This window comes from Sciurus carolinensis, chromosome 5, assembly GCF_902686445.1.
Source record: "Sciurus carolinensis chromosome 5, mSciCar1.2, whole genome shotgun sequence".
In the NCBI taxonomy this organism is placed as follows: Eukaryota; Metazoa; Chordata; class Mammalia; order Rodentia; family Sciuridae; genus Sciurus; species Sciurus carolinensis.
Genome location: NC_062217.1, coordinates 145,449,097 through 145,466,443, shown reverse-complemented (window position 1 = coordinate 145,466,443; position 17,347 = coordinate 145,449,097). Strand labels below are relative to the sequence as shown.

The 17,347-nt window shown below is 44.7% G+C and overlaps 1 protein-coding gene across 1 annotated transcript in view; it reads left to right on the top strand.

The window, feature by feature from the left end:
- Positions 1-17,347, top strand: part of Tll2 (tolloid like 2) — a 120,661-nt gene that overhangs the window by 43,188 nt on the left and 60,126 nt on the right. Inside the window, exon 3 of the mRNA XM_047553499.1 lies at positions 13,937-14,014. Within this exon, the coding sequence (XP_047409455.1) occupies positions 13,937-14,014 (78 nt within the window). The remainder of the gene's footprint in view (positions 1-13,936; positions 14,015-17,347) is intronic.

The following is a 17,347-nucleotide window of genomic DNA, read 5'->3' as shown; positions in this document are numbered from 1 at the left end:
TGTCTGGGGTTTCCCTCCTCCTTCTCTGCTCTGGTTAGAACACTAGGGAAGAAGCAGTGAAATGAAGAGCAAGGACTGGAGTCAGATTTTCTCAGTTCTGCCAGGTTCCAACTGCTGACCCCAGATCAAGTACTTTACCTCACCAGACCTCAGTTTCTTTGTCTGTAAAATGGGAATAGCAGTAATACTGGTTGCTTTAACTGAGGCCACTTTGGCTGAAAGTACTTACTAAGCACATGGTTAGAGATGCACAGGATGTTGTCCTGGTTCTCAGGAGGAGGAACATGACTTCCTGGAAGAGGCTGAGGTGGCCTTGCCAGGTTTTGCTCAGGGTTGCAATGGTGGATGCTGCAGGTGGAAGGTGGAGCCTGGTCAGGTGGGACCTGGGCAGTGAGAACGGAGCAGCCCAGGCAGTACACAGTTCAGGGTGGCTGGCAGGTGGGGGACCGCTGGAAAGACTTGTTGGGATCAGACCAGGGGAGACCCAGGGCAGAGGACCTGGACTCATCCTCCACCATCCGCCCTCCTCCCTGACTCTGTACTGGAAGTTCCTCCCTCCCCTCTCACCTTTCTCTGGAGCTCACCTGCTCTTCCCAGGGAGGCCTCTGGATGCTCATGTCTGCCTGTTTCTCCCACACTGTCTGAGGCATGTGAGTTATCATTGTCCATGCATTCCCAGTGCCTAATCTCATGAAGAGCACATTTTAATTACTTGCCCAAATTTTCCAGATAGGTGACCCCTTGCAAAATAAAAATTCAACCTCCACCTGTCTTACCACGATTGAGCAATATCATTATATTTTTGTTTATTTTACTAATTTAGTAGCTGGAAAATGGTGCCTCGTTTTTAGCTTTATCTTCATTTCTCAAGACTAAACTTCCATATGATTATGTTAGTCAGTTTTGTGTCACTGTGACCAAAATACCTAACAAGAACAAATTAGAGGAGGGAAAGTTGATTTTGGTTCATGGTTTCAAAGGTTTAGTCCATGGTGGGCCAGGTCCATTGCTCTGGGTCCAAAGTGAGGCAAAACATCATGGTGGCAGGACATGGTGGAGGAGCTCTGCTCCATTCATGGCAGGCAGGAAGCAGGCAGAGGGAAGAGGGCAGGGGACCACAGGAAAGGTGAACCTCTCTGGGGCATGCCTCCTCCAGCCACGCACTCCTGCCTACTGTTACCACTCAGTCCCTTCAAACTAGTAGAGTTGTTGCACCTCTGCACATCCCTTTGACAATACAGGAGCTTTTGGGAGACACCTCCTATCCCAACTGTAACAGTGACCATCTACTGCCTTAGTCATTTGCGCTGCTGTAGCAGCACACCTTGGACCGGGTAGCTTATAAACATCAGATATTTGTTTCTTATTGTTGTGGAGGGTGGGAGGTCCAAGACCAAAGCTCTGGCAGATTCCATGTCTTGGGACAGATCACTTCTTGGTTCATAGGTGGCACCTTCTCACTGTGTCACACATGGCAGAGGGGATGTGGGAGTTCTCTGGGGTCTCTTTTATAAGGTCACTAATCAATTTGTGAAGATTCAGCCCTGATGACTTAATTGCCCCCCCAAAGGTCCCACCTCCAAATACCATTAAACAAGGGGTTAGGATTTCAACATGGAATTTTGAGGGGTACACAAACATTCAGTTTGTAGTAGCTACTTAATTAGACTTGTAGGGCTGGGGATATGGCTCAGTTGGTAGAGTGCTTGCCTCACAAGCACAAGGCCCTGGGTTCTAATCCCCAACACTGGAAAAAAAAAAAAAATTTGTAGTCTTTCTTTCACATCTTTGCTCATTTCCTTCATCTCTGTGTCCACTGGATATAGTTTTTCTCACTGATTTGCATAAACTATTTATGCAGATTTATTTGTGGATAGTAATTGTTATCTTCAGTACCGATACTTTCCCTTATATAGGTGATTTGTTTTCATTTTGGAGAGTTCATCTTTCTGACATCAAAGTTTTAAAGATTCTGAAGTTAGATTATCAGACCAAATTTTCTTTTTCTTAAACTTCTCAAATTTTAAGATTATTTCTTCAATAGCTTTGGGAAATAACTTTCCTTGTTGTCTCTGTGTCTCTGTCTCTCTGTAGTTTTTCTATGCTTTGCTTGTTAGTACTTAAATTTTCTTTTTTACACTTGTCAATCCATTTGGCTTTGTTAGGGAGTGGGTTAGACACCCCTCCCCCTAATTTCTGAAATGTACTCTCAACACCTCTGTTTTTTATTCTTTCCTCATGTATGGCGATGACTCCTTTATCACATGGTGTGTTTTTATATGTAGTGTTAACAATTTGGTCCCATTTGTCTGTGTCTCTCCTTGTTAGTTTCTTTATGTGCTTTAATATTACTCTTCAATTTTAGAAATCCTGAAGTGTCTCTGTTATAATTTGGATGTGAGGTGTTCCCCAAAAGCTCATGTGTGAGACAATGCAATAAGGTTTGGAGGAGAAGCGATTGGGTCATAGCCTTAACCTAATCAGTGAATTAATCCCTGATGGAATTAACTGAGTGGTAACTGGAGGCAGGTGGGTTGTGGCTGGAGTAAGTGGCTCATTGGAGGTGTGGCTATTTTGTATCTGGAGAGTGGAGTCTCTTTCTCTCTACTTCCTGATCATCATGTGAGCTGGTTCCCTCTGCTACACTCTTTCTGCATGATATTCTGCCTCACCTCGCGCCCCACAGAATGGAGCCAGCCTTCCATGGACTAAGACCTCTGAAACTGTGAGCCCTCAAATAAACCTTTCCTCCTCTAGTTGTTCTGGTTGGGTCCTTGAGTCACAGCAGTAAAAAAGTTGATTAAAATAGTCTCATATTGTTTATTCTTCTGGATGACTTTAAGGATCATTTCCTACAAAATATAATAGGATTCCAACAAAACTGTCTTAGAATTTGGGCAGTGAAGATGTAAAGCCACAGTTTGAGAAGCTAGCGCAGGTATCCATCCTGCCCACCCATCCGGGAGCAGGACATCTCTCCTTTACTTACTACTTTTACAAATCTTTGCAATAAAAATGTGTAATGCTTCTCTGGCTGCACACGTTTCCTACTAAGTTTATGGCATGTTGCTTATGTTAACTACTCTCAACGGGCCCTCTCATTATCCTTTTAATTGGCAAATGTCACTGTGTAGAATTGGCAGGTGGGTGCCTTAATCATGTCCCTGAGAACCTTCCCTCCTTCTCCCCTCACATCCACCAGGTACCCAATTATGTCTTGTCACCTAAGCAGCTCTCCTGAGCTTGCCTTCTCTCCTCCCCATGGCCCTGCTGCCCCTCAGAACATCACCAACAGTGTTGATGTCCCACTGACCTCACATCCTCCCCACTCATCCTCCCCCTTCCCCATCCACTCTCCCACTGACAGTGCTGTTGCTCATACACCTCTGATGGGCCAGCACTGAGCCAGTGAAGAAAATGGAGCTTGCATTTTCCAGGCTGTGAGGGAGACAGGCTATAAACACAGCAAATAAATGAGATCATTGCTGATCCTGCTCAGTGGACCTCAAAGGAAATAAATGGGGGCTGAGAAGATTCTTCCAGCACCTTTCTCATGTGCTTTCAGCTTTTGGTGCAGTTTTTGGTCTTTGGTGTTTCAGGCAAGAATTTAATTGGTGTCTCCTGTGCTCTGGTCCCTGCTGCTCCCTTCCTGCTTCCCCACCAACCATGAAAACTGTGATTCTGACTTCCCCCCAGTGCTGCCACCCGACCACTCCTTCCTTCAGAAATCACCCTTCTCAGAAACTTCTGGAAATCTGGGTGAAGCAAAATTCCCTGAAGGCCTCTGAGATCAGCAGTTTCCCTCTAGAGTTTCACGGAACTCTACAGAGCCAAACCCCACTGGCTGTTCAGGTGACAGCCATTTCTGTGAGGGAAAGAGCAGCCACCCCTTCCTGTCTGTCATTCCCTCCTTCTCACACCCTCCTGACCTGTTGCCTTGGGTGGGACAGAGACCAGCTGTCACCTGTTGGGCAGGTTCAGGCCAACCCTTCATCTAGGGAGGCTGCAATGCAGCAGGTGGGGGTCTGGGAAGAGCTGCATTTGGGGGAGACAGTGAAGGCTGGCCCAGTCAGGGGGGCACAGAGCTTGGACTACAGCATGGTCATCAAGATATAGGAGGTTTGGCATCTTAAGGTGACCTGAAGAATGATCAGGGCTATGGCCCCTGATGATGTACCAGGCATTGTATTTAGATTGTGCTGTTCACAACCTAGAAAGTTAGATCCTATTATACCCATTTTCATAGGAAAGAAAACAGGCTCAGAGAAACCAAAGATCCCTCGGGTTATAGAGAGCCTTCCTTTGTGTCCAGAGGGGACTGTTTTCTATTCCTGAGGCAGGACCTACTCAGCCTTCAAGAACATGGGTTGATTCCTGGTTTGGGGACTGAAAACTATTGACTATTGGCACCTGTGTCTAGGGTAGCCCCCTGGTGGTGGGGGAGTGGATCTGGGGGAGGGGACAGTGAGGACAGGGAGGGCTTGCTAGAGGCAGTGTCCCTGGGGACTCAGACTCCCACTCCTCCTCTGTCGTATTCCTGCTGCACTGTTCTCTCTTCTCCTCTTCTTCCTGGAGGCGCTGCTCCTGTCTCCTGGGAACTTTATACCTCAGAATATACACAAGGCTTCCTGAAGCCTTAGAACCATCCCTGAGAGGTACACTCAGAAAGGTCTCCCAGTGAACACGATCCTTTGTCTTCTAGATGCCACAGAGCAAGAACCTGGGATTTTCCTGACCTTTTCTATTAGATAATTAAGGCTGAATCTCTAGCCCTTGCAAAGACATCTGTGGAAAGGGATGGGTCTGGTATTGCATCTGGGTTTGCCCCTTTGCCTGTTTTAAAGTTTTCTAAGCCTCAGTTCTCTCATTTGCAACTAAATCTAGCCAAAGTCCTTACCTTGTAAGAACTGTGTTAAGAAGTAAATGAGAAAATACAGGTAAGGCAGTATTTGGCATATGCAAAGTATCCAATAATCATTAATTAGACTCTTCACAATGCCAGCCTGCAATTTGGGAACAATTACACAGGGAATCTTGGTCAATCAGCTCTACTTTCCCAGGGATAATAGGATGACCACATATAAATTGGTCACATGAGCCTTTTCTTAATTAATCAGTGAATTTTTTGTACTTTTACTTAATATTTCAATTGTTATGGGTAAGCAGCACCATATGGAGAAAGATTTAAAGAAATTTTATGCCTGGTTATGGTGGGACCCCTTCCTTCCACTGATTGTCAGTGACCATCAGTGGATTCTCAGCCTGAACTTGGTTTCATTAAGTCTGCTTTAAGGAGAATCTGAACTTTTTCCTTGATTTGTGATGCTTGAAGTATAATAACATGTCTTGTCTCTATGCCTTCTTGCTTTATTCCATTCTGTTCCTTCAGACTTCAGAAGAGTTTGGGAGTCAATAATAATAATTAATAGTAATAGTAACTAATTCAGTGACTGCTGATGAAAGCCAGACAGTACTATCTGCTCTGTGCGTATTATTCCTTTCTTAATCTTAGTAACAACCTTATGAGTTGGTTTAGTTTTTATGCAGCAGTAAATAATGGACACAACCAAGAAGCCAAAGTCAGGCTAAGTACAAACAATATGGACCAAGGAGACAAGGATACCTGAAGTTCAGGGGTCAGGAGAGAACTGGAGGTTTGAAGGCAGGTGAGCAATAGGTATCCCAGAGCATGCCTAGCAGAAGGTCTGGTGGTAACTCATCCAGCAATCGGGGAACAGGAGGAATGCAGATACGAGCATTCAGGATGAACAGAGGGTCCAGTGTCAAACAAATGGACAGCTGGCTAGAGACTCCTAGAAAAGGAGGGCTCAAATTTGCAAGATTAATAGGTCGCCCAAGAGTCTCTGCCTAGGGCAGGAGCAAGTTCTAGGCCTCATCAGTCAGTGCCAGGATGTAGGTATTTGCCCATGAACTTGACTGGAAAAGGCAAGGTTGGATCTTGGAAAAGGTCACCAACACTGGTTGAGAGAAGGTGCTGAGAGGCATTCCTTGTTCTCATCAATGAGCTTTCCTCTCTTCACCTTGCCAAGGTGTGGACTCTGTTTCCTTCTGTGATCAGAGCAGAAAAAAAGATTAGATTACAACTTTTTCATCTGCATGAACACATCTGTTTTTGTTTTTGTTTTTTTTAACCTGTCAGAAAATGGTTTCCCTGGCATCTGTTTATGTGTGTGCATGCTTGTGGACACCCACATGTGTGTGTACACTATAAACTGCAGAGCACACATTCTTGGGCGAAGTGTATACTGTTATCTAGTTTTTCCTTTAAGAAAATCCTTTTAATAATGTGTTGAACAAAAATTGGAAATTGCAAAATGTATATAAGGAAATGAACTTCACTGGACAATTGCCAACCAGAGATGATGACAATGGGTATTTCCATCCAGTATGTTTCTCCAGGTTTTTTTTTTTTTTTTATGTAACTTCTATGAAATTAGAATTATACAGGCTTCTATAGGAATCCTACTGTGTACTATTGCCTAACTTTTTTTCTTTTACTTACATATGAACATTTTTTCATTTAGTAAACTTCTAAAACTGTTTAAAAGGTGACAGTGTTCCATTATATAATTTATGCCCTTTGGGGGTAAGGTTGTTATAGTCTTTTTTATTATATTAAAAAAAGCATTGAGATGAACTGCCTTGTCTTCATTACCAATTAATTTATAGTACAGATACCTAGAAATCATATTACTGCCTTGTTTAAAAATTTTGACACATCTTTCACAATTACTTCATAAAATATTACCAATTTGTGGCACTTCTTCATCAGAAGTGTATAAGAATTCCCATTTTATTATACACTTGCCAATATTAAGTCATTTCATTAACAAAATCTGGCAATGATCTTTTAACTCATGTTCCCTTTTCCTTCTGTAGCATTTGAAATTTGGCATGGATATAAGAGTGACTTGGCATTGAATTGCTTAAGATTACACATTAATTACCATAGTGATCGCCTTGTTTGTTCCTAAATCAACTTTTAAAGGAGATCTGCCTTTGTTTTTTTTTTTTTCCTAGTGAATAAGTAAAACCTCAGTTGAGCAGTTATGTCTTGTAGGTAGTTTTCAGACAGAGGCATGCAGATGCTTCATCCCCAGTCTCGCCCCCAGAATGTGACTGAGGCCACACCTGTGCACATCTGAAGTAGAGGGCAGGGTCACAGGCATGGATTCTTGAGTCAGATGGACTCTCTTGGCAGTGCAAATCCAACCACTGACTAGTGGGGTGACCTTGGCCAACTTATTCACTTATTCATGAACCTCAGGTTACTGTTCTGTGAAAGAGGAATAATATTACTTACTCTCAGGATTGCTGTACATAATATGTGTGACCAAAGGGCCCAGCAAATTAAGACAAGGTTGTGAAGGGAAGGCTCACTCAGGTGACCCTCTCAGGTGTCAGTTCCCATATGCTGGCATTACACCCCAGCTCCATCCACACTGGACTCTGCATTTTCCTTTCTCAGGAAGTTTTTTTTCCCCTTGAAGTTTTGGTTTGTTTTTTGCTAACACTCTCCTCAAATGTCCACTTCTTGTTACTTAGCTCAGATGTCACCTTCCCATAGAGACCTTTCCTGGGCTTCATTCCCCATCACTCTTTCATAAAACTTTTAAGTTTCTTCAAAGTGCTTCATCACTCCACGAAATGATGTCATTGTTTATTGCCAATCTTTAGCCCCTCCCTTAGAAGCAGGCCCCTAGGCACTGTCTGCAGGAACCCAGAGCAGGTGCTTACCCAAGAGTTTTTTGAAAAGAATGGACTAGAAACAAAATTGTTTTTAGGATCTTGTGCTGAAGATTATTTTTTGTTTTCTTAGAGCAAAGCAAAGCAATGTTATGCTAGATTTACCTGTGATGGGTCAAAGGTGTAAATACAGCTATTAAAATCAGTAAACACAAGAACTGAGTCTTCCCCAGCAGGGTGGCTTTGACATATGATATAGATGAAGGGTTTGAGTACCAGACTGATCCAGACTGATCCATCTCAACTTCTGTACTCAAAGACTGTGAGTACTCTAAGCCTCAGTTACCCTGCATGTAAAATGGGAATAATACCCACAGATTGGCTTGAGGATTAAATACACAACATATGTGATGTGCCTTCAAATGATCAGCAGTTAAAAAAAGGCAAGTAATCTTGTGTTTAAGAGAACCAAGGATCGAGTCATGTCACGCCTTAAGAATGAGGAACAAAAGGAATAATTAATATGTTTCTTTATTAATTTCCATATTAATGAATATTCATAGCCACTATTGTTCAAATGGGCAATATTGATCTATGGCACAAGGGCTTTGGAAAAGCCTACCTGTCTAGGCTCTCTGTCTTTGGATGTATATCGTTAATATTTCATTAATTATGGTGGAGGGGTGTTGTGTGTACATCAATGTATCGTATGATGCATATAATTAAAGGCACTTTTTGTTGGGAGCGGAAGAAAATTGGGCTTTCCCAAAGAAAAGCAGCTTGCTCCCAAAGTTGCTAACAGATTGCTTCTTAATTGAACTTGGGAGGTGAATTATATGGTGAATTAGAAAAAAGAACAACTCTGAATTTAGTGAATTGTTCCATAAAGGAAACTGTGGGATTGAATTGCAAATGCTGGATAGAAACATTTCAGCCGGGCCCCATGCATCACGGGCCGCTGACCTCTGCTGTGTTTCAGTGAGAGCCCAAACAGGCCCGAGCTCTCTTTTCAAGGCCTGGAAGGCATTCTTTCCCAGAGACCAGCTGTAAGCCTGGGTTTCTTATGCAAAGGAGACGTTTGAATAAACCCCTGTGACTAATGAAATCTACAAGGTCTTTGCATATCCTCTCACTGAAGAGGTAATTAAGCAAAGACCAAATATGGGGAGATATCTGTTTCACATTTTTTTTTTTAATCTTGCAATCATACTCCAGGGAAAATTTATCTCCATACCCAGGACACTTCCTTCTTTGCTACCTACCAGTCTTTGTCTGCGTCAGGCTGTTACCTCTCTTCCTTGTTCTGTGGTGCCTATATCTGTAGTCGCGGCTGAGTCTCACCTGTCTTACACATTAGCTTTTACAGAAAACAGAGGAGCACATTTCATCCATTTAGAGGTGAGAAATGGCTTTTCCTAGAGTTTGACGGGTCTGCCCCCAACTCCACATCTTCCATTCCCGGGGAGCTTTGGACAAGGGAGGTCAGCTCTACGGAAATGAGATGACGTCTCCTCTGACAGGATTCTGAGTGGCCAGTCTCCACCTTGACTGCACCTCAGGATCACCCAGGAAGATTTTCAAAGTTCCTGTGTCCAGACCTTGTCCCAACCAGTTAAATAAGAGCCTCTGGGATTGGGGCCCAGACCACAGTACTTTTTTCAGAATTTTTTTTCCCAGATCATTCAAAATTGCAGCCAAGGTTGGGAGTCCATGTTCCAGGAATAGCTGCCTCCCTCTCTCTCCATAAAAGCAGATAAGGACAAATTTTTCCAGTGGTAAAACTGAGCTAGGAATTATAGTTCTTCTCTTAAATACTAGCTCATTTGTTTTCTTATTCTCCCCTCCATCGTTTGTTACTGAGTACCTGCTATGTGCCAGGCCTGGTGTGGTATTCTTGGTTGGCCAGAAGTTAAGTCTCTTCCTTCAAAGTGCTAGAAGCTAAAAACTAGCGCACAGGGATTCTGCAAAGGAGATCCCAGTACCTTATGGTGAGGGACGTGAATGAGCCAGGGAGCTATGGAAGTGCAGAGGACAAGGGCTTCTGGTCCGAGAGGAGGACCTGGCAGCTTCCCAGAAGTGGTGCCTGAATGGAGACTTGAAGGACCAGTAAGATTTGGGCAGGTGGAGGTTGTAGTAGCTAAGAAAGCTGAATAGGAAGAGGAAAGTAGAAATTCAGTCACCATGTGCTTTGTGTTGCTAAGCTTGAAGCGGGAGTGGGAAGTGGCAGAAGAAGAACATGGACTCCAAATAGATCCCACTGGAGCACACTGGAAATTTGAGGTTTGCTGTCCTTCTGAGAAAAAAGATGGAGCTTGCGTCTCTTGAGGATAAGGACAGAGGAGGGATTTATGTTCTTAACTACCATGACCCCAACCATGTCTTTGACCCACTGGACAAAAATCCTTATGGCCTTTGGGAACAAATGGCCCCTACCAGGTGCCTCCCTGTGCTTGTCCTCATTCCTGGGGAAGGAGCACAGGTGTGAGGTGAGACAGCACCCACTTCTAGCCATTACCAGTACATCTCTGCACCTTCAGGACAGGCAAGTCACACACAAAGGCGCTCATCTGTAACATGGGCATGGTTCATGGCCCATGTGTTAATGGGTCTTTATGAGGCTAAAATTGGAAAACTCCAGGCAAGGGAAGTACTTAGCACTGTTCTTAGGACTTGGTCAGCACCATGACTAGCAGTTAGTACACTCAGTGCTCGTTTACTTAGGGCACCTGGTTTTCCCCACCTTCAGAGTTTCTGCACCTGCTCTAACTCCAAGCACCAGAGAGCCAAGTAAATAAGGATCTTCCTCCCTTCCCCTGCCTGCTGCAGAGCTAGCAGTCTGTCCCAGCCTTGACTCCTCCATCACAGCCTGTGACTCCCCTGCAGCCAGGACTGTGTCCACACACAGCTAGTGTGCTCCCGCTCTCTCTCTTCCTTTTTGTAGGAACCAAGTAAGTCTAAATTGCTGACCATCAGTACTGGGCTTGCACTGCAATATGGATTCTTATTTCAAATCTCAGCTCCCATGTTCCTTTGCTGCTTTTCACCTTTTTTTTCTTTTTCTTTTTCTTTTAGTGCTGGCGATGGAACCCAGGGGAGTTCTATTACTAAGCTACATCCATGGCCCTTTTCTAATTTTTATTTTGAGACAGGGTCTCACTAAGTTTTCTAGACTGGCCTCAAACTTGTGGTCCTCTCGCCTCAGCCTCCTGAGCCACTGGGATTATAAGCATGCACCACCGCTCCCAGCCCTGTCCACCTTTAGTATCCCCTCTCACATACGAAGCTGGTGTAGTTACAAAGCTCTTTCCTCATTCCCTGGCTCCTATCTAGATCACTCAAAAGTCAAAGTCCTAAAAATGACCAGCAAGGCCTCACATGAGCTGCCCGGGCAGACCACCACTGCCCACAGACCTCATGGCCTTCCACTCTCTTGCTAGCTCTTTCCATTCCAGTCATACCCACCTCCCTAGTGCCAGGCACCCTCCTGCCCCAGCCTTTGCACCTGCTGTCCCCTCTTCCCCAGAAAGCCACAGACTTGCCCCTGCTCTTTCCAGACTCTGCTTTTCTACCTTACCTGAAATGGAAAACCCTCGTCCTTAGCATTCCCTGTTCCCCTCACCCTCACTTACTTTCTTCACAGCACTTATCAACAGCTGTCTTAAATATTTCGCTGTCTATTCGTTTATTGTTTTCTTCCCTTCCCTGCATTAGAATATAATTTCCATGAGGTCAGGGTAGAGTTTCTTCAGTGTCGTATCCTGAGCAGCAGAAACAGCGTCTGGCACGTAGCAGGTGCTGGATAAATATTTGTTGAATGAACGAATGCCTAAACAAACCTATTACCTCATTTGATCCTCGCAACAGCCCATTTGACAGATGAAAGATGCTGCAGCCCAAGTTCTTATCCACAGTTGCTCAGAGAGTGGAGGCAGGCTGGCCCCGGAGCTCCGCGACAGCTCGCCTTTCCTCCGCAGATGGCACATTCCTGGGCTGGTGAACCATTTCAGACCATCAGGATTTCCCCTGACCTTTAGCCTGAGAGGAAATGATATCGCAACTGGAAGAATCCCCCGAGGGCCGGGAGCTGGCAGCGGAGGCCCCGGCAGCTGCAGGGAGTGTGTGAGTGGATTCCGAGTTGGCCAGAAAGGCAGCGGAACGAGCAGGATGCAGCACGGAGCCTCCTGTCCCCGCCTGGCGTTACTGGGACCTTTCTCTACAGGAGGCCCCGCAGCTGCAGCCCCTGCAAGGTCAGAGTCATGGGAGGGAGGGAAAGAAGCCTGCTGGTCAGGAGGCTGTAGGAGCTGGTGTGAGGGGCTGCATGGTGGGCTTCGGTGGCCCAGGGATTAGATTGTATGCTGGGGTGAGTTGCTGTTTGAGCAGCGCTGGACACTGATCAGCTGTGGCACAGGGAAGATCAAGGGGTTTCTGACCAGCAGACTTATGTCCTGACCCCTCAGCTCCCCTTATTGGCTGGGTGACTCTGAGTTAATCACCCTAGGGTGTATTTTCCTCTGTAAAATGGGGGTTACATTCTACCTACCACAGAGTGTTCTAATGGGGATCAAAGGGGAATGCAGGGGAAATGCTTTATAAGCTACAAGTTCCTAAACAAATTAAAAAATATATATACTTTATATATATACATCTCTATATATATATAAATATTATATTTTCTTATAAATAGATTATCCTTTGATCCTTTGGGAGCTTCCATGTGACTTCATGTGTGCAATTGTCTCTTCTGGGTAAAAGTCTGCTGCCCTACCTACCAGTCATTGGGGATCCCTCTCATCCAGTCCTCTAGCCCCTGCTGTTGGCTCTGTCCCCAGCTAGATTTCTGATGAGCAGGGACCCAGCACCTCTACTGCAGTGTGCTGTCCAGGCCTCTGGACCAGGCAAAGCTCCTAACTGATCAGCTGCTTTCCACTTCTGCCTACCAATACCCAGAGCAATCTTAAAACACACACACACACTCTTTCAATTCTTCCACAGGGTGGTGACGAAGAGACTAAAATCAAAGATCACAGCACATCTGGCAGGGCCCTGCCTCCTCCTTGGGCCTTACCCATCTCCACATGGCAAGCCCACTCTGGATCCAGGTTCTTTCTACATCCTTCCTTCTCCTGAGGATGCTCTGGCACAGATCCCCACGTGGCCGGATCCTGCTTGTCTCAGATTTCAATCCCTGTGTCACCTCTCCAGAAGGGCTTTCTCAACCACCTTACAAATGACTCCTCCAGTTCCCCTCTGCACACACTGAATTGGATCTTCAGGGCATTTTCTGAAACTGCAATTATCTTCTTCATTTGTTTTCTCATCTACTGTTTATTGTCCAGTTTCCTCTTTAGAATGGATACATCTCGAGGACAGGAACCCTGTCTATGTTGTTCACAGCTGGACCCACAGTGCTTGGAACTGTACCTGACACATAGTAGGACTAGGAAACACTTGGTGATTGACATCATCCTGGTGGAGATCAGTGTTAACTTGGTGTAGGGATGGTGGCCATTAGCAAACACACACCAGCTTCACTGTCCTTGGTGGATACAGGATCTGCACAATCTAATTTTTATAGGAAACAGCAGTTTCTTCAAGGTGACTCTTCCCCAGGGGAAACCAGAATTCATAGAGAACACCCAGAACACCAGGACAACAGCAACTGCATTCCTTCTGGGTGGACCCCAGACAAGACAGCTTCTGTTCTGTTTTTGTGCTGACTTGCTTTCTCTTTTCTCTTCTTTTATTTTCTTTCTTTCTTTCTTTCTTTCTTTCTTTCTTTCTTTCTTTCTTTCTTTCTTTCTTTCTTTCTTCCTTTCTTTCTTTCTTTCTTTCTTTTTGTTCTAATTAGTTATATGTGACAGGAGAATGCATTTTGACACATCATACATAAATGGAGTATAACTTCTCTTGTTGTACATGATTTGGGGCTTCCTTATGGAGTAGGGGTCAGAAAGTGGACTTTGGACTTGCCTCTTTCTAAATTTGACTCCGAGTACTTTTGAGTTGATCAAGGAGAGTAATATTCTAATTTGTGAACGATATGCATGTTTATAAAAAAAATTGGTTATCTTTTTGCTGTAGTATCTAGAACAGTGCCCATCACATAGTAGGTGCTCAATAAACCTTGGTGGAACAAATCACTACTGGTGACCAGTTGTGGTCCTTCATCCCTGAAACTGGTGCAGAGAAGGCTGATGTGTCCTCCTCTTTCTTTTCCCTGTTCTTATAGGTGGACTTGAAGAGCAGCCATCTGAGAGCTGGACAAACGCTACTGCCTTGAATGCCAGCAGCCAGGAAGCTAGAAAGGGTAATGTATGTGAGGCCCTCACCAGGTCTTTGGGTACCTTTTATATTTTTTAATGGCAAAAAAACATAACTACAAATTTATCATTTTGACCATTTTAAAGTGCACCATTTAGTGGCATTGAATGCATTCACAGACACTAAGCCCTGCAGTCCGTGGACTTGAGGTACACTTTCCTTTGGTGGAGAGGGGCTGGCTTGCCAGAGAAAGGGTTGGAATGGCAGCATTTGGTGCTAGGTCTGCATAGTCATCAGTTGAAGTCTGTGTGCTTGGCCTGACTTTTCTCTCTGGCACTCAGCTTGCAAAGTTGAAGCCCCTGAAGGCCTGCGAGGAGAGATGACAAGGTGAGGGAATCTGGCAACTCAAGGAATGAGTGGGCCTGGGAGGCCAGCAAGAGGCACAGTGGGGTGGGGATGGAGGGGCAGCATAGACCAGAGACCCCTAGGCTGCTGAGGGAGGGAATGGGTGAGGTAGCAGGTTGTTTGTGGACAGGGGCCACCTGTCAGCCTGGAAGTACCCCCATGGCCTGTCCACACACAAGGCTCAGACATGAGTGTGGCCTACTAGTCCTGAGAGCTCTGGCCTAGAGATCACTGGAGGCATCTCATTTCCAGAGAAGCCTTTCCTGTTCAGAGTGGGGACAAAGGAGAGAGCCTGCAGGACTCTCCTCTGGCTGTGGCCTTTAGGACTTGGCTTACGGTCAGCAATGGCATTTCTTCTACATAAAGCTAACTGCAGAACAAAGGAATAATTTTTAAATACCAGAATCCTTTGTTTCAAGGATGCCTTTGGAGGGATGAGAGAGAAATGAGTATTTGATTTACTTTATGCTTTTGCTTTAATGTTAACTTTCGTACATATACATGTGTATATATAATTTCATGCACATTTCCCACAATGCATAAATGCGAAAATGTCATCATACACTATTTCTTAGTGTTGCCTTTTGTTCTTTTCCCTTTCATTTGGTACCTCCTTCTGTTCTTTGGCCCCTACCACCCCTCTCCTCTCTCTGGGATGACGTCCGCTAATGACTTTGTGTGCACCATGCACCTATGTTGACATATACACTTACGCAGAACTATACGTATATAAGCAGACATAAACATATACCCAGATAGAGGCTTTGTCATTTTAAACTTGATACATATTTTTAAATGCATCATGCTTTTCTCATCAATTACCTCATGGAAAACCCCTAGAAGGTACTTGTTTTAACTTAAATTTATCCTTTTGAATAGTTGCAAAATATTCCTGGAAGGGATGGATCATAATTTATTCAATCGGTACTTTCTTAATTAGCATTCACTTCACTTCTGGTTCTTGTCTTTATGAGCAATGCCTGCAGGAGACATTTCTGACAGATAGCCTTTTACATTTAGTATGTTTTTAAGAGATGTTGCTAGATTGCATGTCTACAGTTGTGACAATTCACCTTTCTCTAGCAACTTACAAGTGTGCCCCTTTCCCCAGATTCTCACTAGCACTAGGTGTTGTCAGTGTTTTTAACCAGTGAAGAATAGCTTATTATTACTTAATTTGTGTTTTTCTGACTGCTGATGGCTTTGAGCATCTTTTCCTGTGTTTGCTAGTAATTTGGGTGTGCATTTCTGGGACTTGCCTCTTTGTATTCTTTGCTCATTTTCTCTTTCTTCTTTGTGTGGTTTACTGTTGGGCAAAAGTACCCTTAAACATGCTGACTTCAAACAGTGACTTGTTACCTTTCATCACTTTGTGGGCTGATTGAGCTCAGTGGGGCAGTTCTTGACTGACATTGGCTGGGGTCACTAATTTGATGTTACTCATTTGGCAACTGAATGGGGCTGGAAAGTCCAGAAAAGCTTTATTCACCCCTGGTGCTCCAGTGTGCCTCCACGTGGACCCTCTCCCCATTCGGTCTAGTCTGAGAAAGTTCTACAGCATAGCAACTGGCTTCCCAGAGGGAGGAAGCAGGAGATGCCAGATCATTCAAGGCCTGGAATTCAGAACTCCAAACACTCTGCTTCTGCCGTGTTCAAAATGGATTCCACAGCATGTGAGAATCAGCTTGAGCTCACAGGATAAGGGGGGGACTTGTGGGGGTCATATCTGGAGACCATCATTGCATCTTATCTGCTCACCAACAATAGATAGTATCAGAGTTTTTTATACGGTAAGTATAAACTGGTAAAGTTTTTGCAGGTGTAAAATGACCCAGCTGGGGTAGTCAGACACACTTGGGTTTGAATCCCAGCTCACCCATCATTGGATGTGAGGTGTCTCCCAAAAGCTCACATGTGAGGCAATGCAGGAAGGTTCAGAGGAGAAATGATTGGGTTGTAAGAGTCCTAACCCAATCATTGAATTAATCCCTGATGGGACTAATCGAAGTGGAAGGATGCGGCTGGAAGAGATTGGAATTGGGGCGTGGCTTTGGGGCATATATTTTGTATCTGGAGAGCGGAGGCTTTCTCTGCTTCCTGATCACCACGATGTGAGCTGCTTCCCTCTCCAGCCATGATGTTCAACCTCACCTCAAGCCCTGAGGAATGGAACTGGCCTTCTATGGATTAAGACCTCTGAAACTGTGAGCCCTCAAATAAACCCTTCCTCCTCCATAATTGTGCTGGTCAGATCATTTAGTCACAGCAGTGAAAAATACCCATTTAATAGCCATGGCTTTGATTAAGTTATTCAACTCCTTATATGAGACTCGGTGAGAATTAGAAATAATATTTATGTGATGTGCATGACCAGGTGTCTGGAACTTAAAAAGTGCCCAATGAATGTAGCTCTTCCCCTTCTTCCTCCCTACCTCCACTTCCAAGAATTATATTATCCAACATTGAGAGTGCTTCATTTACCTCTGGACTGGGATTCCACAGCTGTTCAACAGCTGCACAGAAACACAATTGCGGAGGACAGGAAGGAACAAGGCTGCTGCAGCCCATTGAAATTCTGCCCCTAGTTGGGTTGCACACGGGACCCGCACTGCAATAAAAGATCCTGGGCTTTGTAAGGAAGGTGAAGAACACACTCCCCCCATACACATATACCTCTGAAACTGGCTATACCCATAGTCTGCAGCTTTTCAGACAATCCTGGTTTGTTCAGAGAGGTTAGTGATGTCAACGATAGGCCAATCCCTCTACTCTGCCTTACAGGGGCAAACAAGCAGGTCTCTAGACACCCAGGGCAAACCAGAGGAGGAAGGAGACTTGGAAGGTGAGGTAAGGATGGGCTGATCCTTGCCATCCCGTCCCTTCAGGACAACGTTGGGCGCCAGACTGCTGTGCCTCTTGTTTTTGCTTGAATGAAAGATAAGTTGTGCCAATCTCAGATTCCTCTTTAATTGCA